The sequence below is a fragment of the Mchenga conophoros genome, linkage group LG6, assembly GCF_057382185.1.
Source record: "Mchenga conophoros isolate Kocher_MC1m ecotype Shallow Benthic linkage group LG6, M_conophoros_male_GT1.1, whole genome shotgun sequence".
In the NCBI taxonomy this organism is placed as follows: Eukaryota; Metazoa; Chordata; class Actinopteri; order Cichliformes; family Cichlidae; genus Mchenga; species Mchenga conophoros.
The window spans coordinates 40,249,589-40,272,943 of record NC_140531.1 but is presented as its reverse complement, the minus strand read 5'-3'; the positions used below and the strand labels follow the sequence as shown (position 1 = coordinate 40,272,943).

The window sequence follows — 23,355 nt, the reverse complement described above, 5'->3', positions numbered from 1 at the left end:
TTGGCCTGCAGTCAGTGCTTCTGCTTGAGTGTGAAACCTAGGCATTTTCTAATAGTAACCGCTAATTACATCACACAGATAAATCCCTATTGCAAAAACATCTTACTCATGTAATCTCCTGAAGCTTTAACACATTTCAATTAGAGTCTTTATATTAGTTCACAAGCATGCAGTCATCATACTCCACTCCCCGGCGACGTCTAGGCGAACAGAAGAATTACCTTCACACATCGAACGAGTTGTGAGCTAAATGTTTTTGTTTCTCCTAAGTTCCCATGAGTAATTCCTCACTGGGTTGCATGGGAATTCTCCTCCTTTAATGGCCTGTGTTTGATGTGGAGGTACTCGCCCGGTATGCATGCTTCAGGGCGTGACACCTGTTATTGTTGGACGAGACATGGGTGGAAATCTTTGTTCGTGCTTCAGGTATTACCAGACCGAGACACAGCCACGCATACACACTTGCATAATGTCCTCAGAGAGCCGCAGATGCAAAGAGACGCAGTTGCTCTGCCAGCCCAGCAACTATCGGTCATGTCCTCACACTTTCTCCTGAGTGCGCTGTTGTTTGCTTCAAAGATCCTGTTATTTTCTACATTTTGCAGGTGACCGCGCTTGCCCACATCAAAGATGGACGACCCGTGTTTATTATTTTGTTGTGCTATTGCTGGGAGGGCCTCTTGCATAGTTTGACCTTGTTATTTTTTAATTAGACTAAACCTCGCCCTTCTTCCCTCTCTAAAGATAACAAGTAAGAATGCACCCTGCTGACTTATGTGTGCATATTTGATTGGCAAATAAGATTAGGCTGATGTCAGCAGCTGACTGTTGTGTCACATTCCAGTTTCATGCTGGTTAAATGTTCGAAACATTGTGTGATGAAGAGCTGAAAGACATTCCCACAAAAAATGGAAAAATGAACAAGAACTAAATAAAACTGTCTGTTTAAACTAATCAACTTTGTCAGGAGCAAAGGAAGTGATCGCAGTGATGTGGCAACAGCAGAGAAAGTCAATGACATTCAGTGACTGAAAGTGATGAAGGGTAAGATAACTACTGGCGACAGCTACCAACATCAGGAAAAGTGACTGATTGATATATGACGGGCTGTTGATACATTAGCGTAACCTAGGTGACCAGAGCCTGAAATATCCACTAGTGTGCGGCTCTTAACTTCAAAGCAGTGCTCAGAGCTACTCCCTGAGTGAGGCGTCTGTCTGCAGTTACTGAGCAAACTGGTGTTTCGTCTGTAACTGCAGACTTCAAATTACTAGTATACTAGGAGATAATTGCCAAGACATTTTTAGATTAACAATCCATCAATCAATCACAGTGAACGATCTACAGACAACTATCACCTGATGTCTTTCACCCTGCTTATACACTGCCTTTTAGTGCATGGCTAATTTGTTTGACCTTACATAGAAGCTCATTTCTAGTCCAGGCAGACACTTGTTCCCAGCAGAAAAGCTCTGACAAACCTGCTCCATACTGCCTGATAAGACCAGACAGCCAAGGACACAATTAGGGAGTAGCTGGTCAAACAGTGAAGCAAGGGGCTGCTAGGAAAAAAGAAAAGGTGTAGATCAAACACAAAGCTGCAAGCAGAGTAAATATTACATTTCAATCAGGAGTGATTATTTCCATCTGATGTGGGAAAAGCAGCAGCGAGATCCCAGCGAATAAAAGAGTCTGCATCAGTCACAACAGACGAGAGATGGATGCAGATGCAAAAGCAACCGTGGGCAGGCTGAAGCAATTAAAAACATATGATCGGCATGGGATATCTGGGATCTAGGTGTAGTGAATTATTATTATTTTTTTATATGTGCTGGTTTCTTTTGTTTGGTTTTTGTTTTGTTTATCAAGACGAGCCCTCATCACTAAATTTGTTTTTCACTTTATCCAGAACATCTACAGATTTTAAAAGAGATCAGGCTTTCTCCTGGCAACCCATCCAAACAAGTCATACTTGTTTTGTCTATTTCTAATTGAACTCTCATGAACCTTAACATTCAAGTTGCTAACTGAGGCCTGTGGGGTCTAAACTGGAGCTTTTGTGTTTTTTGCAGTTTCTCTGAGCACTGCACGTCCGACCTCGGTGTGGATTCGCTGCGGCGTCCACTCCTGGGAAAACGGACAACGTTAATGTTTTCCACTTGTGAAAGTAGAGCAAAGGATTTCACATTGTTTGGAAATGGTGTGATAACTTTTCCCAGAATGATGGGCACCAACGATTGCTTGTCTGAGATCATTGTGGGCTTTCTTTGTCATTATGTTAACACACACATCATTGCTCCAGACCATCAAACTGTCAAAGCCTCTGCTTTTACGGCATCACTCACAACTGTGTTTGTAGAGGTGCTGATGATTAAATCAAGTGGATTTGATTAGCAGTAATGGGCTGTTACTTGGAAGCAGTCCTGTGAAAACTTGTCTTGATGCATGCTCAATCATCCAGGTGAGGAGGTCCCAAAAAAAAATCTGTTTATCTGGATGTAGCGTTTTCAGTGGGAGGAACGCTGGTTTGTCTGGGGAGTCAAGGAACACATTTACATGGAAATCGAGGAGGAGGCCTAAGGGTACATCTTTCACCATCTTACAATGCTGTGAATGGTGAATGGTGCATATGACCATTGATCAGTGGTCATGGCAATTTACATATTAATGATCATGAAACTGACCTCACAGTGTTGCTGGTTTCAGTCATTATGCAGATGTTCTGTTTATAAGGAAACCTGCAGTCAGCAGAGACTGAAAAGTCACTTGGATGTGTGATGAAACAACATGTCCAGAACAGAATCAACTGTTATTATTTTAAACCAATGTCAAATAATTTCCCTTTACTTTTGCATTAATATGCATTCTGAATTGTTTGAGTCTACCCCCGAACGTAAAACCCATATTTTAATAAGCCAAAACGACAGAAACGCTTAAACCATCAAAACTAAATAAAACTGACATGTTAAAATATTAAAGATGAAACTGAAACTATCGAACCCACTTTGGAAACCATCTGACACAAAAACAAACCAAAACAAACACACATAAATGTGCAACCTCTGTGTTTCAGTTTTCTACCACTCTGTTAGTTGACCCCGTTTCAGCTGTGACACACTTTAAAGTGCAGTAGTGGGCTGAGGCAAGGTCTCTCTCTCTCTCCCTCCCTCCCAGACAGTTGTATCATTATGAATGTGCAGACAAATTAAAGGAAGCCCCAAATAACCCTTAGCATGAGAGGATCCAGAGGCTCTGTTGTGCAGTTTCAGAGCAGTTTGCTGACACGGCTTGGTCTACTTGTCTCTTTAAAAATGAAGGGTCACTGTAAATCAATGGAAAGCTGATTGACTGTCTCCCAGAATATCAAAAGCCTTCAGAAATAGTTTGATGAGGATACAAAATGATGTGTTATATCATGATTAAAATACAGAGTGAGGGCGTATCTTCTTTATGTTTCACATCATGTCTTATCAAAGGCTACATCTAGGGCAATTCAAGCTCAGCACATTTTAGCATCAGCGCTCTCCGTCGCTGCCCCCTGCAGGCTCTATCTGTCTCAGCAAGGATGAGAATGAATGAATGACACTTAGATGAAAAGACAGATTTTCAAATTCAAAGAGAAGATGAGTCATTGTACAAACAAAAGAAACGCAAAGAGCCCGATAACGTTTTTCACAGAATCTGTTTACAGTTTGCATATTCACCGTTTATTACCAACATCTCCAACGTCTCTCACCAGGACAGAGAAGATTGATAAGGTGATAAAGCAGTGGGAGGGCTCCTTCTTCAGGGGGAATCCCAAGCTGAGGAAGAAGTCCGTGTCACTGCGCTTCGACCTGCACATGGCCGCGGCGGACGAGGGGTGCGCCCAAACTAAACAGGACAGCCTCCCCGACGTGGAGGTGCGTCTCATCATGAAGAGATCCCGCAGCATCCCGACCATCACGCAGTAACTCGGTCACCGTTGGGCCCGAGCTGACACTGGTTTGTGGTAACAGAAATAACATTTGTGCCACGACGGTGGGCACGTTACCACCCGTCACCATCGTGCTTAATCTGAATTTTAGCTGATGAGCTCCCATCAGATCTCATCTTTGACAGGACGATCATTAACCATCAGGCTTTTGTGGTGACCATTTTTATAGTGTCAGAAAGACTTACAGTCATTACTTCACAGAGGATAAGTATTTAATATGTAAAACATATTTCTGCGTCATCATTTTAGATGAAGAAAAGCTGTCTTTGAACACTTTGTTTCAGTTAGGTTTCACTGGATTAAAGACATCATAACAATGACTCTGCTTAACTACAGCATTTAACCCTGATTAGCACCTGGTACAGGAAGCTGAGAGCACAGGTAGACTTGGATGGATGGAGACACAGCACTAAGAGCTGCTGTGAACTACCTAAGAGTGGATTTTCATGTTTTGGTAGATTTTCTGTGAGGGGCTGTATGAAAATTACAAAGTTTTGTTTTTTATTTGTTTTTTTGTAGGAATGACATATAAAATTTGTCAATGTCGCAGAATCGTTCAACTCCAGTCTGCATCTCAGAGCAGAGCAAAACATGTGTAAAAACATCAATAAATAGATCAGAATTGGAAAATTGATGGAAGAATTTGGGAAATTTTCCATTTTCCCTTTTGATATGTGCATCGGTGACCACGTGAAAGTTATTTTCCCATCAGATCATTAGCATTTAATTTAGAAGACAGTGTTAGTCTTTAATCCTTCCACCGTGAGGTTTCTGCACTGGGAGAAAATTTTATCTGTTAAAAAGTGCAATTCGCACCATTTTTCAAAAAAACATACACACTGACCAAAGAAGCCGCCTGATATTATTCTGACTGAAATAAAAATGCAATCAAAGTGTAATTTAAATAGCACTTTTAAAATAGAGTTTACAAAGTGCAAAAGAAAAAATCTGAGAAGGAAAACTTCTACTGAAAGTCACATGATGGACGAAAGAATCACTGTGATGGCTTTCAAATGTTTCTCCTGCATTAGGTACCAATTCGTTTAACCTGTGGCCTAATCAGATTTTTAGGAGGGCCATCTGAGAGCTAAACCTACGTCTATTAACCAGCTGATATTCGTTAACACTGGATGGTTAGTAGATGGACATCCAGTCCCATCAGGTAACCTTTGACCGTGCAGCACACTTGAGAAAAACAGAAGTTGACCCAAAGGAAGACCAAATGAACAGCCCAGTTCTTTATGGGCAGCCCCAAAGTGCTTTTCAGTTATTCTGTGTAAAAAAATGGATGCGTTAGAGGCAGTACTGAGCAGGAAGTGCAGGTGATCAGGTGAGAAATCAAAAGGTAGCGAATAAAACAGCGACAGGAAAAATATAAAAAGAATAAAAAACCCACAAAACAAAATTAATAACAAATACTAATGATGAATTTAAAAAATGAGTTTAAAAAATAATAAGAGATCATCAAATAGAACCGATTTAACAATTGTTGGACATATCAGACGGGTCCAGACTGTGGGGGGGCAAAAACAGAAAGACCAGGTCACCTTTGGGTTTCAGGTGAGAGGAGTCTGTAGTGAGGATGACTCTGAGGTGAAAGAGAAACAGAACAGATGGAAACAGAATGTTTGGGATTCCAGCACTGAGACGGGGGGTTAAAAAAGCTTGTTTGCAAATAGACAAATGTGCCACGATTCAAGAGGTCATCCTGAAAGGCGGAGTCCTGCTCAGATCACAGATTAATTTTTAAAAATTAATTAAAAAATGTAAAAAGAAAAAAAAAGTTGATGGAAAAATCATTCTAACTAATCTAATAGATCTATATACATTTTTAAATGACATCCTTTATTTATCCCAATAAAAGACTGTAACATCTCTTTTTCAAAACAGCAGCAGATAGTTCAAACAAGTTCACCCAACTACAGATCATGCACAATAACAGGTCACATTTCAGTGCAACTTACTTCAATTTCCACATTATAACCATCTCTGACGATTTCAGGTACATATAACATCAAATATGTAGATGAGTGTCTTAAACTTTGCTTTTAAAGTAAAGCCTTGCTCCGTGTCCGCTAATTTTCATACAGTCCCTTCCTGCTTTGCACTGCAGACACTCACAGCACTGAAAGAAGAGTTTCTTTTACTCTGAGGGTCTTTTGTCATTGCGGTTAATCCTCTGTGTGGGGATTTAAAAAGAATACAATAATATATATTGCTATGGCGTTATTGTGTGATACTCACTGTGAACCAAACAGCAGTGAGAATTTAGATTCCCCGTCTTAACCAGAGGAGGGCAGTGTTTGTAAATAGTTACCACTGCAGAGTGTTCTCAGTGCTCCACTCGGTCCTGTAACACGTCCTGTTGCACCTTAGACTCAAGTTTTTATGCTATCTTTTGAGTTGGCACCAAAGATAAATATATATATATATATATATATATATATAAAAGAAGCGGACCGCTGAGCTTTGCATTTGGGTCCCTTAAGATATGTTGAGAATATTTAAAAAAATTACCTATGCAGTTCTGTACTTGGTTTTGCTTTGCTTCAGGAAGCACACTCTTCATTTGAATGAAGCATTATGCTTTTATCTAAAGATTTATCATTTCAAATAAAACACAGAAATATGTGCAGACTGTTGTGTTTTCTGTCACGTCCAAAATAAAGCTTCTTCTTCTTTATTATTTTCACACACACTATTAACATATGAATAGTTAAAAATGTTTATTTTCCATCATGAAAAACAAAAATAAAAATCCACGAATATACAGAGAATAAAGTTTTTACAGTGCATTGCAGTGTAATAAATACATTCAGGGGTAGCTGCAGAATTTGAAATGAACTGACCTACCAGGGTTCATTTGTTTCTCTTCAAGTCTTTTCACCTTCAAACTTTTAATTACCACATCACTATATTTCAATGCATCAGATAATGCACGTTCACCTCTCAGGGAAAAGGGCTCCTGTTCTTATGAAGACATAGCGTGCCGCTTTCTCACATCTACAACTGTTCTCTCAGCAGTCTTAAAAGAAATAGTTGGCTTTGTTTTACTGCTTTTACAAGCTGATTGGATGATATTCAAACTATGGCGCCTCATTCATTTACAATCATGTTATAGGTGCAGTCCACTATATCCTAATTTTTGCCATAATCACTCATATATCTTTTAATATGATTTTTATTATCTGATCAAACACCGGAACCTAAATCAGGTTTTCCTTGCAATTCAGCAGAAACACAAACTTGTCCAGTTTTCTCCAAAGCAGTAGCGACACTTCCTGTAACCACCATACTGGACAGGTTATTTGTAGAAGAGCACAGTGTTAAACAGAAAGTGTAAGCAGGAGTCTTGAAGATGTATCACGCCGTCTCTGGGTTTGCATGTTTATGGCTTGGATACAGCTGCCTGAATCACCTTGATGACTTCGCTGCAGGGCTGCAGGGTGTCATATTCTGCAAATACGTGACAAACATTCTCCATACCGGCTTCAATGCCCTTTGCCACAAAGCCAAACAACCTGTCGGCACAAAGAAACATGAGTCAGATTAATCTGCACCCCAAGAAGAAGATATTTTTCAAAGGGACCTCTTCTGCTTTTCATTATTTACTGTCAAATATATTGTTCTCAGTAGTATTCATAGAAGCCCCACCCACATCCTATTCAAACAATTGATTTATGAGGGGCAGCCAATAAGAAAAAAGCTGGCTTAAAAGGGAGGAGCTGACTGAAACACCTTATTTCAGAAAGAGGATGAGCTGAGTTCCTGCACCAAGACACAGTGTAAGATAAAGAAGGATTATTTTGAGCTGCTGCTGATGCAAAGCTACACTAATACAGCTAAAATGTGTAAATGAACAGAACAGGTCCCCTGTTTAGACTTGAAGTTCAGATTACCTTGCACCAAAACTTGAACCTCTCGTCCACCTGTGAGTATAAGACAGACAAATGTTCAGATTAGAAATGAAACACGTTGATGACCACCAGTGGAGATGATCTCTGACGTCTGCGCTCGCAGCTCATGTCGTGCATACTCACACTCGATTGTCTGGATCTTCACCACCGTAGCTCAGCATGTGTGCAGGGTAATGGCGCCTGAAGAAGAGCCTGCAAGAAACGATGAGTCTTGACCCAGTGTCACACACAGACCACACCTAAACAGCACGGCAGCACATAAAATCTCAGCAACACGTTGATTTCATGTGTTTTCTTACTTCCTGTTGATGTCTGTGAGAGTGACACCCTTCAGAGACACTTTCATGTTGACTATGGTTGGTGTGAAGGAACCCGGAGCCTTCTCGAGTGTTGAGGACACCGCCCTTTGCACTGCACAGGGGCCTGTCAGCATCTCAGTGGGGATGGCGTTAAGGTAGACAAAGTTGGAGGCTGTTGACAAGACAAACAAACACACTTGTTAAACACAGAGATGAGGGGTTGTTTCGATTCTGCCACTGGGAGACTTTAAGTACAGAAGGGAGTGTTGTCAGAAAGTAAGAAGCGCTGAGGAATGTCCTCAGACTCCCCATGTTTGTGTGTTAATAAAGGAGACGAGAAAACAATGTGTACTATCATTTATTTCTTCTTCTTTTATTAGTTGATTCTTTGTGATATCTTTGCAGTTGTTGTTTTAGGTTTTTTGTTTCTTTGTATTTCATTTGCACTATAATGACAAGCTTTGATTTATCAAATAACTTTTATGCAGAAGAGGAGTAAGCTCCACAAAGAAGGAAACTGACCAGGACGTTTGACCCAGGAACCTTCCTGCTGCAGGACTGTGCACCACTTTTACAAAATATTTTGTGTTTCAGTCCCTACTTCCTTTTTGCTTTGAAGTAATAAAAATATTCTTGTGATCCAGTTTCTGTAAAATGAAAGTTTGTCTTGTTGCTTTGGATGATTATATATTTTCGCTTCGTTTATTTATTTTTCTGTTGAGAAATCTCTCAGTATTTCACCGAAGTAAATAAAATTTTGGGATACTTTGTCCTCCATTTATCTGTGTCGAAACAAAGATGGCTGCCTGCCTGGTTGAGTGGACTTGAGCCAAAACAGCTGGAATGTTTCAAAGCCTGAACATTTTTCTCCCACTTAGTGAAAGGAGACTTTGAGGAATGTGGAAAAGTCTTCAGGACGACGCTAAGTGTTTTTAATAATATCCTGAGTTTTTCAGACTTTAAAAGAAAAGTTCGGTCTTTGAACTCTCACTGATGAAGCAACACGTGGCTGTGGCGTGAAATCAGCAGCATCTCTAACGCCGTAGCTCTTTACCGAGAAGAGGTATTATTACCACCTGTGAGAGGCTTCACGGCTGTGGCAAGTCAAACTGCCTGACAGTCAGTCACGCTGTTTGCTCAGGAAGTCAATGCACATGAAAACAGGGGTGCAGGTAAAAGCAACACTTTATATTCTGCAGATAAAAGCGATGTGCAAACCCTCAAACCAGGCTTTCGATGTTCGTGAGCAAACCTCAGATAACAAGTCGGTGGGACACGGTAATATCAGCATTTCCTGCTTGGCTGCAGAGCAGAACAGTAGTGTTTATAACCGCAGGACAGGAAAAGGTTGAATGCAAGGGGGTTAATTGTTGTTGGTTTCTTAACTCTATCATAACTCTGTTGGTCAGACTCCTGTTACTGCTTATTTTAGAGTTTAATTTGTTGGAGTTTAACTCTGACCCTGGCTGTGCTGAAGCACAGGTACAGCTTTGTGGCGAACAGAAGGAAACCTGCAGCTGCGCTATATTAGGTCACACTAACCTGTGTTTCCATTAGCTTAATTTTAAATTAAGCCCGTCCTAGTTTTTGGAGTGTTGGTGCAAAATTATGTATTTAATCATATCTTAAATCATAACTTATCATCAGTGTTTGCTGCTTAGAAAAGGTCCACTTTTTAATACCTTTAATATTGTGATCTGACAGAAAATGTCCAGTTTGTCTTTATTTTGGCAAAGGCAAAGAAGTCTTCCCCAAATCCTGGACACTGGACCAGGCCAGGTCCTGTACAGGCCATACTACTTATCTAAAAATGCCCAAACAGAGTTGTTGGGGCGTTACATGGACTCACCTATTTTGTTGTCGTCCTCTGAAGGTGCTCTCTCTTTTGCTCTCTCCTCTGCTGATCTCAGGTCTGTGTAGACAGATAAGATTTGAGTTTTTTATTTGAATTTGAGGGGCTTTACTGGGACAACAGTAACACCAAATGACTTAGAAATGACACTTTCAGTTGATTCAACATTAATGTTTTTTCCAGTGTTCGTGGTGTCTGTCCCTGATGTTGGGGGCGTGTTTGTCAATACTGAGCAGCAAGTTGTCCCTGTTCTTCTTCTGCTGGGAATATTTCTGCTTTTTTTTTTTTTTTTTTTAATGTGGCATTAAAGCACAATAGAACTTGTTCAAGTAAAGATCTGTTTTAGTGTCATGTTTCAGTTTTCTGCTCATTGCCAGTACATTAGCAGACTCTTGGAAACACCCCTGGTTTCCCTGCATTACTGTTTCTTCCTTTTTTCAGTTGCCAGCTTGTGGTCGCTGGAGCCGCACTCAGTTAGGATCTGTTCCTGCTTTTTGTCTCTGACGTGAGAAAGATAACCCGACAATCCATAATTTGAAGAAACATTCTCATTTAGTTTGGCTTTTATCTTCTTTCCAAAATAGTTTTAGTTGTTAGAATTTGGTTTGGAAAGTAGCCCTACTGTGAGAAAGGCCAAGCGTCTGAGTGAGGACACCTTCCTACCTCGTTATATCTTTGACACAGACAGAAAAACACAATCGACTATATCTAAGGGATGGTCATGACCTCAGTGATGCCACTCATTGGTTTGTGTCCATCATTTTGATTGGTCGAAAGGGTAATTTTGGTTGTCAGCACCACATAAGAAGTGTGGCTTGGAGCTGACTGAGGACATTGCTCACTCATTGACTTGCATCTTGTGATTGACAGGTTATTAGCCAATAAGTATATCCTGGAGAACCCTCCTTTGTGACTGATGATGATCATGATTTACAAAATGAACTAAATATTTTATTCAGTATTACCTGAAACTACAGGTTGAGCCCGACTGCAGCTGGTCTAAAACGCTGCAGCACAGTTACTAAGTCAGTTTCTGAATTGTCTTTAAGATTTTATTGTTTGTTTTTAAGGCATTGCAGGAATTAGCGGCTTCATACCTTTTCTGATCTTTTGAACCAGTACACTTCTTCAAAGTCACTGAGGTCTGCAGAACAAACTCCTGGCTTTCCTGAGGTCCAGATTAAAGCACAGAGGCGATCAGGCCTTGGCTTAAAAAGCTTAATTCCCAGCAGTTCTTTTTAACCCTTTCCTAAAAGCTCAGACTCGATCACTGTTAAGTTCAGCTCGAGCTAATATGACTGAAATTAAGCCTTCATTCAAAAATATCTTTATATAGTATGAATGGTTGTCTACAGCTGCTTTTGTCTCCAGATAGTTCAGTCTCTCTCACATAGTCTCTTTCTGCAGCACACAGCAGGTATCTGTCACTCTCAGGGCCCAGCAGTTGTCCTTTGCAGTCGATTCATTATATTGAAGGAAATATGTTAAAGGCCCCTTTAGAAATACACTTTAAAACAAAAAGTCAAACTCCATTATTTTAATGTTTATGAACCAATATTGTTTGCAAACTTTGGAAAGGATGCAGGTTTAAGGCAATCTGATAGTTTTCAAACATGAAGATTACTTTTATTATTTATTCTTTATTAAGTCTCAGCACTAAAAAAGTTAAGTGCTGGTCTCCTGCAGGTTTTAGATCTCACCCTGGGTCAACACACCTGAATCAAATGATTAGTTCGTTACCAGGCCTCTGGAGAACGTCAAGACATGTTGAGGAGGTCATTTGAATCAGCTGTGTTGGAACAAGGATACATCTAAAACCTGCAGGACACCGGCCCTCAAGGCCTGGAGTTGCCTACTCCTGGTGTGTGTGTGCAGTAATAACAAAGGCTCAGTTACCGTGGCAGTAGAGGCATAATCTGCAGGGTAAGGCGTACGCAGAAATGGTGTGCTGGTACACCAGGGCAGAGAGACTACCTGCAAAGACACAAAGCAAATCACAGCTCCAGCTGAGTACAGATAAGCAACTTTCTGATTGGCTATTTCAAGAACAATCAAATTTGAACTTTATCCTCAACACTTTGCCAGGTCTGAAGACAACCTACAGAGTTTTGTTATGACACAGAGACTCACTACAGTATAAATCCTTCTGCTGCTATGATGACTGTTTTTCCATATTTCAGTGACAACGTTACTGTAACGTTACATATCTGTGGCGACAGACATATCAGTACATGGCCATGGGTGTCTGATTACAAACCAGTGACCCACACTACTGATAAGAAAGGTTCTTTGGGTGTGAGAATACACACCCTTTGTACTAATGCTCAAGGGTAAGATCCATGGCACTCATGCCCACCCACATCCCAGGAGGCGAGAGATCTCTGAGTCAGAGCAGCACTCGCTTTTTAAACAGACGAGTGAATTCTCGGTGGGTATGAAACTGATAACTCGACTCACCAAAGTAGGGTTCCTGAGAAGAGCCTTTAATGCGCACGCCTTTGGCAGATGATTCAATGAGGAAGTGTCTGATAAGATCAGAGCTGCTTTCCCCTGTTTTGACAAAAGGACAAATGTCAGAGAATGAACAATATATGAAGGCAATGTGATAAAGAAGCACTGGAATAACCCTTTCCCACCAGTTTCTTCAAAAAAGAAGACACAGAACCACATAATTGCTCGTGTTGACGTCAGTGGCTGTGTGGCAGGGCACCGCAAGATGTTCATCAGCGATTGGCAAATGTAACCTACGAATTCTTTCACCCGGCTTCAGTAGCGCTGCTGCACAGGATTCCCAAACCTTTCGAAATGTGAGCTTGTTCTTAAAAGGCGCTGAAGCAGAGCTGCCTCTGCACAGCACTGAGACCACAATGATGGAAGAGAGGCATTAGTTACTAATGGCGCTGGATGGCAGTGATTTCTGAATGTGAGAGACGCAGGGTACATAAAGCTTTCAAAAAACATTATGTTGCTGCTGTAATAAGTAAAGTGCTGCCATTCATTCAGTGCGTTTTGCCTCCATACAGCCCAGATAAATTAGATTTAATAAATGTAGAGTTTTTCAGGTAGTTGTCTCCTGTCATTTGCTGTGATCAGGGAGTTAATTTACTTTAATTTAAAATTCATTCTGACTTACAAGGCCACCATAAACACATAAATGAGGCCATCAACGATCTGATGTTGTCGTCCTGTCCTATGTTTTTCCCCCTAAGGACTGACTAGTGCCGGTCTGTCGGTAAAATAGAGTCGCAGAGCTTTACAGCCTAATTTATTGGCCGTTCTCACGAGCAGTGCTGCGAGGTTTCAGGGCATGCACTCTCTTCTTTTGTTCCTCACTTTTTTGGGAGGCTAGGTGATTATCAGCATGCACATGATGCTGTCAGTCATGTGCATGGAAATTATAACAGAAAAGAATGACAAATATACTATTACAGTGTTGGATGCTCATCTTAAACTAGCAGAAGTTTTGTTCGGTAATCTCTGGGAGCGGAAAGCTCACATTGAGAGCAGATATTCATCCACCTGCTGTTTGAACCTGCTGTTTGAACCTTCTGTTTGTACGGAGCAACCAATCAGGTGAAAGTTCATTTAAAGGGAGAGGAGCTAAAATGATTCATTTATGACAAAGGGTAAACTGAGGGACTGCACTGAGACCAGAGTTAAGGATAGATTGGTGCTGTAAGCGAGCAGAACAGACAGCCTTTACATGTCTGTATGTGAAGGATTTATAACTTTAGCTTAGCTAAGGCAAACTGTTTGGTCTCACTGAGTTAATTAGTGCTTTTAGTTCCATTTTATAGCCTTACATTTTTGTGGCTGGTTTAAATAAAAGAGGCATTATTATATAATGTTCTGCTAAAGAAAACCATGCTAAATAGGAAAAACATGTTGCTAGATTGCCCGGGATGTAGGGATTAATTCGATGGATGGAGCCTGTCAGTGAAGTGGTCTCAGAGCTTGAGCAACGCTCACATATCCCGCATTCCTGAAAGGGATGAAAACGTACAACTCTACAAACGAGGCAAGCCTCAAAATTGTTTCGTGAGTGAGGTCCTTTTTTCCCCTCACCGACTGCTTACAGTGCCGTAAACAGCTGGTTTTCTCTTGTGTTTATACAAGGTATACTGTGGTAGGAAAAAATGACAGCACTGCGTGCTAGCACGCCACAGATCGCTTGATGTCGTCAGCAGAGTTGGGTAAGGCATGCGCTGCAGGGCTCTGGTATAGACCAGAGCATTTATGTAAAATTAGAGATCTTTATACACCGTCTGTGTTATATATGAGTAACAACAACAGCAATACGCTACACTGTATTCATGCTTTGTGTGTGCAGTTGTGTTTTTTGTGGCTTTAAGATCTTCTGTTTCCTGGATCTGACTGATTTCTGCTTTTGAAACTGAGGTCAGGCCACTGCTCTTACTAGTGAGCTTACCTGGATAGGCAGCAGCAGTAAAGCTGGTGGGCGTTTGATCTACCTTCATGGCCAAACCAAAACTGCCTCTGTAGGAGGTGCTGTCTCTCACCACAAAGGTTCCTGCTTCCTTGTCTTTTACCAGAGCTTCAGCTAGAATAAATAAGACATCAAAAATGCTCAGAAAAATGCAACAACGTGTGTTTTATTACTCAAGAAAAACACTTATGGATCACTTTAGCTTGATGGCACAGTTTCAGAGTTTGAACAAAGCTTTCGAGAAGATTCCCATTGATGGAAAAGCACTGAATGTGTTTAACTTTGTGGTGAATGCTTTCATGCTGAATTGCATCAACATTTTGTACTTTAAGCAGGACTGTGAAATGAAATTGTTACTTTTGAGACCTCCTCAAACAAATCCACTGTGAATTTAGTGCTTTTACTGTAAGGTCTTCGTGTGATGCTTGCTTGGGTCTCACCTTCTGCTCTGCTGATGTGTGGACGGAACCAAAACTTTGACGTATCCATGACAAATTTCATCGATGGCTGGCTGCCGTTAAAACGGGCTTGAGAACTGGAATATGTTGGTTTTGACACAGGGTTCCTCTGGAGTAACTCGATCTGTGGTTCAGGGCTGTGCAGGTCCTGTTGAGGTGCACCGTTGACTAACAGTACGGGAATATCGGTCAGTGACCCTGAGACTGGGCCGTTCTGTGCTCTTCTGCTGTTCGCTTCCTGTAAATGTCCTCGCTTTGTCTTCAAGGGCTTCTCCAGGCTTTGCCTGTTATTACATGGCTTCATTCTGGAATCGTCACTAAAGGAGCCGGGTAGCATGGACTCTGGAAAATCAGCATCTTCACCGGTTAAGGAGAGGTTACTATGAGGAAAGAAAAAGGAGGAAAAATAACGTTGGAAACACAAGGTTCTTTTGCAGTGAGACATTTTTTTTAAAATTTTAATTCCCTGTAGAAGGATAACTATAATTAAAGGAACAAAGACTTTAATAAAAAACATGTTTTTTGTTTTTTGAATTTAAAAGTGTTTTTGTAATTATCCTGTGCAGAAGCAAACCTCTTCGAGAGGCTTACCTTACTTTGTGAATGAAAAGGTCTTCTTAATGATTAGCATGGTTAAATTGAGGTTCTAGTCACTTAAGCCTCTTTTCCATTATTACCTACTGGGCTTGACTAGGCACAGTTTTCACCTGTTACCAGGTACTTTTTTAGTACCTGCTTGGCCGGGGTTCCAAGCAATCCGAGCAGGTACTAAAATGTGACGTCATCGACTGCATGCCACCAATTGGCTGGTCAGTAGCATCACTCTACGAATCGAGAGTGTTTTGTTCACGGAAATCAAAACTGGCATTTTTGAAACCCGACAACTGGGAAATGGCAACAAAAAACAACTCAGTGATCCCCAAGTCTGACAAAAATCCACAGACCGAGCAGCAGGTTTATTCTTGTCCACCTTTGTTGTAGCGTTCGTGCTGCGTATTAATTAAGTTGTGGGACGCTTGGACACGTTGGCATGACAAAGATCACGCGCATTTGGAGGTACTAAATTATAATGGAAAACCAGTCGATCCGAGTAGGTTTTACGGCACTACATTAAGGCACAAAGTGGTTTTAAACCAAAGTACAGCGCCGCTTAGTTCAAATGCAGTCAACAGCTCTTTAACACAATACATGTTTTTGGAAATGCAAGTCAGTTTTCTTCTTTTCTGTTGATAGATTAAGTTATTTTCTTAATATTTCAAACTATTTCAGAACAAAAGAAATTACAGTGGGTAACTGGTTATCAAATGGTAAAAGCTAAAATAAAAGCAAAGAATTGTGTGTTAAATGTCTTTTGCCTTAGATATATGCAGACTGTGCTTGTGTATAGTGCCCTGCTAAATAAAAGCAGGAGACTGAGCCAAGAAAAACCATGAAAAGTCTTTTCTAGGTCTTCCTATTAAAAGTGTCACTAAGTTCTTCCTCATTGAAGACTGTCGTGGAGTCTTTACCTCTAATTATAATGCACCTTTAGACGACTGTTGCGATGTAAACTGGTGCTGCGGGTATAGAACAAATTGAACATAAGGTTGTGCAGTATTTTAGGCCTAGTGCAACCTGACCTATTTTTTTCTAGCTACAGTTTTGAGTTGCTCTATAAATACATGACAAACAGACACTCGTGAATTACACATTAAACACTCATTGATTATAAAAGCGCACAGCGGTAAGGATAAACTTGAGGACTATGTGATTGTGCTTGTTCAAAATGTAGACTGCGGGTTGCAGGTTTCGTGATAAGAACTCAAGTGGGTGATTGAAATCATTTCTCACAGGAAATCAAAAGACAGAAATAACCAAAAATAAATAAAGATGAGTCACAATAAGTTGTAAGACCTGTTTTAGATCAGGGGAGAGATGCATGTCAGAAATTGTTTCATGTCAGAAATTTGGAGTACATGGACATAAATTGTCCTGATTTCATAGTAAATTCAGTAAAAATGTGAAACTAGTGTATTTCACTGGGAAGTACAGTTAGTTTCTGCATGTCCCCCCCCCCCCTTCCCTTTCTTTAAATAAGGAGAATCTCGACTTTGTGTTTAGAAATGAACCCTAACACTTGTGAAAGGATTGAGCATAATGCTGTGAAACTGTGTTAAAACTCGTTCAGGCCTGCTTGAAGTTTGAGACTTGGAGTTGGAGTTTGGCTCTTACCTGTGATGGTTAAAGTTTGGAGTAAGACGCTTGGGAAAGCAATAATATCTGTGTGTGTGTGTGTTTGTGTGTGTGTGACCCTCGCCTACACACAGAATGGAACAGCTTTTAGTCACAATGTGAGCACTGCTCATCCAAGTCGATCAGGCCTTCTCTGCTCGTGTCGCCTCAAAATACTCACCATGTTTAAAGTGGATCAGTTTTCAAGACCAGAGAAGTGGACAGAATGGAAGACATTTGTATCATGATGGGATGTCTTACTGAGTTTTACCTGCCAAGGATGTAGCTGGTGTCCGAGCAGGTCGAGGTGGAGAGCAATGAGGCGGTGCTGTTTCTGTTGGAGTGTGACAGCCGCAGTGATCCTTGGCAAAAGTCATTCTTCGGTGAGGGGTTTCGCCTGGGTGCGCTGCCAAATGGCAGCGGGGGCAGAGAGGACGTTGGGGAGCTGGAGAAAACCAGCGTCCCTTGGGGACTGCATCTGAGGCCGTTGTGTGTGGGGATGGGTATACTCGGGGACACCGAGGGGACCACTGTGGGTGATGAAATGGTTGAACAGCCTCTAGGAATGAGCACAACTTCAGAGAAATCTTCATCTGAGCAAGAGGCATCTGTGGGTGGAAGGGTGAGATGTTAGTATTGGGAGGGAGGGAGTTTATTCTGGTGAGGAAAAAACAGTGTTGGTTTGGTTTATATCAGCAGAACTGGCTTGGTGTGTATGTAAGGACACCGTTGCCAGGTATTTTTGTCATGCAGGTACCTGCTTGCACAGAGTGTTCTTTGAGTTGCACATTTGTACTGTTGCTAGAACATTAGATCGCCTAGAGGAGCCTCAGCCACTTCTTGATTCGTCAGGATCAAGGTGGTGATCGGCACAATTTACGCCCTTAAGAAAATGCCATAGCATGTGGTGTCTGTATATGCCAGACGAGCGGCTTCTGCAACCAGAGTTGCATAATTATGACTAATGTTCATGCAGAAAGAGCGAAATCTGCCTGAATATGGAGATATTTCTCCACACTGCTGCTTGATTTCCTTTAAACTTATTCACCTTTTCAGAACACGTGACAGTTTCATAAACACACGACCAAACTTCTCTGAAGAAAAGATCAGAAACAGGAAACCCATTTATTTTTACACATATGTATGTATGCTTTGACTCTTGCGCACACTTTCTGATGAAAGCAGGACTGAATGAGGCACCGTTGTTCCACCCCGGTGCGTGACTGCTCGCTGAGCCTTTTCAGTCTGTAGCTGTAACACATGCAGGGTGTGGTACAAGTCTGGGCAATAATCCCAGGACAGACAAAGTGGTGCAATTACAACATGATTAAAAATATTAAAACTATCTCAGAAAGGGTGGGTAAATTTCCAGAGCCCAAGGCTATCTGTACTATTTGTTTACAAGGGTGGCTATGGTTTTACTGTGCTCTGTGTCACACCTCTGAAAGCTGGGAGCTTTCAAGAGTTAGACTGAAGCATAACAAAGGGCTAAACAGGCCCTTTGTACATGTTATATCTGGTCCACATATCACTCTAAATTGTAAGTAAATTTAACTTTTCTACAATAGTATATTTAGGTAAATGATCAGAAAGCAGATTTAACATGTAGGTACCAAATGTGTAGGCAACATTAAGTTGCTTTGGTTTATTGCTGAAAGTGTGATAACATAATGGGTGAAACATGATGACAAGTTTTCCCAGCACACTGCCTGTAACCAGGTTCCAACAGGGTCAAGGGGAGTAATTTTAAGAGAGATGAGAAACTGATGACTTCTTTACCAACAAGCAATGTTTTTACACGCTTGAATCCACAGCAGCAGAGAAAATAGCTTTGAAAAAGTTGCTGAACTGATTTTAAGAGACATGCAACCAAAGCAATATTTAATCTTGCTTATGACCACTCTGCATGAAGTGTCTGAGTTTGAAGTGTCTTTGAAATTGTCTTATTACTGTTTGGACTAATGAAATAGCTTTAAACCCTCTTTAAACCCTGGGGCGATCGTGGCTCAAGAGTTGGGAGTTCGCCTTGTAATCGGAAGGTTGCCGGTTCGAGCCCCGGCTTGGACAGTCTCGGTCGTTGTGTCCTTGGGCAAGACACTTCACCCGTTTCCTACTGGTGGTGGTCAGAGGGCCCGGTGGCACCAGTGTCCGGCAGCCTCGCCTCTGTCAGTGCGCCCCAGGGTGGCTGTGGCTACAATGTAGCTGCCATCACCAGTGTGTGAATGTGTGTGTGAATGGGTGGATGACTGGATATGTAAAGCGCTTTGGGGTCCTTAGGGACTAGTAAAGCGCTTTATAAATACAGGCCATTTTTATCTCTTCCCTGTCAACTTAAGGAGGACCTAGCATACTGGTCCTTATATTCTGCCATATATATATATATATATAACTGTCAGAATCGTGAAGGCCTGAATCAAATATGGCGTTTTAATCTAGTCAGGTTAGTGTTTGTGACCTCAGTAAGCTCCACCCTTCGCAGGGTGCTGCTATATTTCTGCTGGTGCATGGTTTCAAAATGAATATTATATCGCTTGAAAAAACCGGAGAAGTGGCTTTGAGGTCAATTAGATGTAGATTTTCTGTGAAACTGCACTTGGCAATTTTAGGCTTTTATACGTAACTGATTTCAGAGCAATAAAGTTGCTATATGGTACCCGTTAACCACACAATTTTTCAAGTTCAGTTTCCCACACAGCAAGCAAGTTTTGACTGTCTCTCGTTTGAGTTTGATGCATCTGCAATAAAGTGATGTGAGGTTGAATTGGGTAGAGCAAGAGAAGTGTTTACAGTCTTACTGTACCTGCAGGGGGGCTGAGACATGTGGGACTTTTGCTGCATTCGATGGGTTCAAATGTGGGATCCAGTTCCAAGATTAACTGGTTGAGATTTTCCAGAGAAATGTCGAGATCAGGATCATCATGGTGGGTGACAGTCTCTTGTGACGGTTCCAAGCAAATAGTTTGGCCCACTCTGAGAACATGACTGGGTATCGTGTGTGCCAAGCCTTTAACTGTAGGCATCATGTTAGGGGAGCTCAGTCTTCTGTGCGTGCCTGCCAAAGGCCAGAGAGAGACAATGGAGAGAGATCGGTTATTCTGTCATGAATGAAATGAAAGCCTTGCCATTGTTGTTTTTGTATAACAGACGCATCAAAAGGTCTTTTCCCCCCCGATACTGTGCACCACACATGGGTACCCATCCTGAGTTTTTCAGTGTTGCTTTTGGAGAAAGTAGCAAAGTAGCAATTGCATTTTTAACAGAAGGTTCCAAAAGCTGTGCAACTTGTTGCCCTATGCTGACATTAGCAATACAGAAAGACTGGAAACGGTGGAGAAAAAGGACCCTGTGAATGTGTATAAGGACATCTGGAGTTGAAAAGGCCTTTGAAAAGGGAGTGTTGGTGCAGACTCAGAAGCTTTTGAAGGCTAAAGGCAGAATAGGTGGGAACAGACACAACAGACACTGCTCAGTTTGAGAACAGAGGGAGGAGTACGATTTCCATCCTGCTATTGATACCGGTGGCATTTATGAAACAAAGACCTGGGTTCTCGTGGACCCTAAAGTCTTAAAGTATTGAATTCAGTATTCTAAAAACAAGTATTATGTGTAGCCTTTGAGAAATAATTGATCGCACGTCAGCTGAGATGAGCTTCGGGCACTCTTGGACCCCGAATTGGACGAGTGGAAAATGAAAATGGAGCCAACAGTAGTCATATTTTGAGATTTCTAGGAATGACTTGGAGAAGTGCAAAACCAGCAACATGGATTTAACCAAGGCATGGCTGAAACTGGTTCCAGGCATAGTTCATGTTGTGCAGAAAGTGATGTAAACTTGGCACGAATTCAAGCTGGATCTGGATTCAACTCAAGGTGGACTCGTAAATTTCTACATGTTATCCAGAACCAACAAGTTAGCCTGCATACATTAGTACAGTTTGTTGGGGATGTTTTGTTTTATGGTTTTGTCATTTGGGGTCTAGCCAAATGACCTCCCAGCCTAGCAGAAGTTAAGAAAAAAACAATAAAGAGCCTGCTATATGCCACACTTCTCTGTGTTTCCAGTAATGACACTTTGATTTCCATAGAGGTGCAGCACTTTAGGAGGATAAACCTACAATAAGGGCAAAAATGCTCAGAAACTGTTGGGCTTTCAGAGAGCTAGAGGTCCAGTGAACCAGAAAAATTAAATAACCTGGAGTGACTGCTTTATCTTCAGCTGTGGTCCTAAATTCCTTTAAAATGACTTCGAAGCCTAAGTTGCTTTCAGCTTCAGGAACTCTGCAGAAAGCTAAACCTGAACATTTGTTGGGCAGCTGTGGCGGGTTGTCCACATCAGCGTGGACTACAGTGACGGCTAATCTGAAAAAGTTGTTGTTGCTGTAAAAAATAAACAGTGTGCGTCCTAGAGTGCAGCACCCAGTATGAGTCAGTACTTCTTACAGACCGCGCCGTGCAACATGTTTCTCAATCGTTATTATAACAGCACGTGGTGAATAATGACTCGAGCTGAGTAAATGCCATGTTTCACTGCTGACATCAGCATGAATAGCTGCTCACGCAGGGCTGCGTAATATGGTAAATGGCCTGTATTTGTATTAGTCCCTAAGGACCCCAAAGCGCTTTACACATCCAGTCATCCACCCATTCACACACACATTCACACACTGGTGATGGCAGCTACATTGTAGCCACATCCGCCCTGGGGCGCACTGACTAATATGTGGGAGGATTGGCTCATCTGTCTCCCTCTTTTAAACTTTAGACAAGGTGTGGTGCTCAGTGAGTCACTCAGGTGAGTGGCTGTTACCATGGCAACTCTAATGTTTTCCTAAAACAGGAAAAGCTTGTAAGGAGTGAGATGTGCATTGTGGAAAGAATTTCCATTTCTTTTCAAGGGAAATTCATATTATTAACAACATTTTCAGCTCATGAAGAACACACACTGAGCATCACAAAGGTCCAACTTAGTCTGTGAAACAGTGCATGAAATACACTACAGCTCATATAGCAGCTGGATACGTTTTTTTAAATCTCAGAAAATAAGAGCATAATATTGCGATTATTTGGTTTCATGTAGTGTCCCTGCCATGTCGCGCTATAATAAACACTTAAGTCTGCATTCGTAATTAACAGGAAGGAACTTAAAATAAGGACCTGCTGCTGTTAGTTGCAAACCTTTGCTGCAGATGATATCCTGTTTATTGTTACAAGTAACAAAAAAAGTCCTCTTACCTTGCTATCTTCTGATCAGTATCCTTGCCGTGATGCTGCTTACCGTCTGACTCTGCAGTGTGTTGCACTCAAAGTGTTGGATGCTTTTATTAATCAAATCCCAACCCTCTTCCCAGTGAGCCTATCAGCAGCAAGGATCACGACTCCCTGCCGCTCCAGGTGATGATGTCATACCAGCACTAATTTTTATGGATGGATTTTTTTTTTCACTCGTGTTTCTTTGAAACAGACACCCTATTAAACTCAGTGTCTTTTTTTTTTTTTTTTTTTTTTGTAATTTTGTAATTTTGTCAATAAAATGCAGAGTTACTCTTGGTGAGGAGATGCCAGCATTAATATAGAGCTTAACAAATTGTTCAGATCAAAGGACGTTATGGACATTTCAAAAGTTTTACATGTGAGGGCTTGATGTAGCCCTGCAACAGACTGGTGACCTGTCCCAGGTGTGCCCTGCTCTTCCCCTATAACAGCTGGTGTATAGTTAATAATATATTGCTCCACTATTACCCAAGACTGCTTTAACTATTAAATGAATACAGTCAGAATGTGTGTTGCATTAAACACACCCCTTTATCTGTGAGTACACACTGATAAAGATAAAAATTAGTGTGTAAATGAAAACAGAATGCAATGGTTTGCTAATCTCATAAACCTGAACAAAGACGCTCTGGGTGTAGGTCAAATGTTGACTGGATGAAAAGTTGCCTTAGAAACAAGAGCAGAGTTCACTGAAGGCAAATAAGTGTGTGTGTGTGGTGGTGGTGAGGGGGGCATGAAATATCAAGAGAAGCACAATGAGTGGACATGTTTTATTGTTTTTAACACAGTTTCAGTTCACTACAAAGCCGTTCTTTGTGTGTTCTTTGGATGTTGCTCAATCATAGTTCCTTTTATTCTTTCTTTACTAAAACAAACCTTGAGATATCCCTGTGTTTAAACCTCTGTTTGTAGAATTAAAGCTGT

The 23,355-nt window shown here is 41.2% G+C and overlaps 2 protein-coding genes across 3 annotated transcripts in view; one reads left to right on the top strand and one right to left on the bottom strand.

Annotated features, from left to right (window-relative positions):
• Positions 1-6,613, top strand: part of krt222 (keratin 222) — a 31,049-nt gene extending 24,436 nt beyond the window's left edge. For both annotated transcript variants that reach the window (XM_085278066.1, XM_085278067.1), the window contains one exon: positions 3,740-6,613. In XM_085278066.1, the coding sequence (XP_085134192.1) occupies positions 3,740-3,953 (214 nt within the window). In that variant the 3' untranslated portion in view covers positions 3,954-6,613. The remainder of the gene's footprint in view (positions 1-3,739) is intronic.
• Positions 6,614-6,687: 74 nt separating this feature from the next.
• On the bottom strand, positions 6,688-22,479 carry LOC146573318 (tensin-4-like). Its single transcript, XM_085278065.1, has 12 exons — positions 22,393-22,479; positions 19,961-20,212; positions 17,432-17,768; positions 14,932-15,329; positions 14,474-14,605; positions 12,502-12,594; positions 11,941-12,018; positions 10,042-10,104; positions 8,193-8,364; positions 8,017-8,085; positions 7,876-7,905; positions 6,688-7,497 (listed from the first exon to the last, which is right to left on the bottom strand). The coding sequence occupies exons 2-12, from the start codon at positions 20,181-20,183 to the stop codon at positions 7,365-7,367; spliced, it is 1,728 nt and encodes a 575-aa protein (XP_085134191.1). The 5' UTR covers positions 20,184-20,212; positions 22,393-22,479; the 3' UTR covers positions 6,688-7,364.
• Positions 22,480-23,355: the final 876 nt, after the last annotated feature.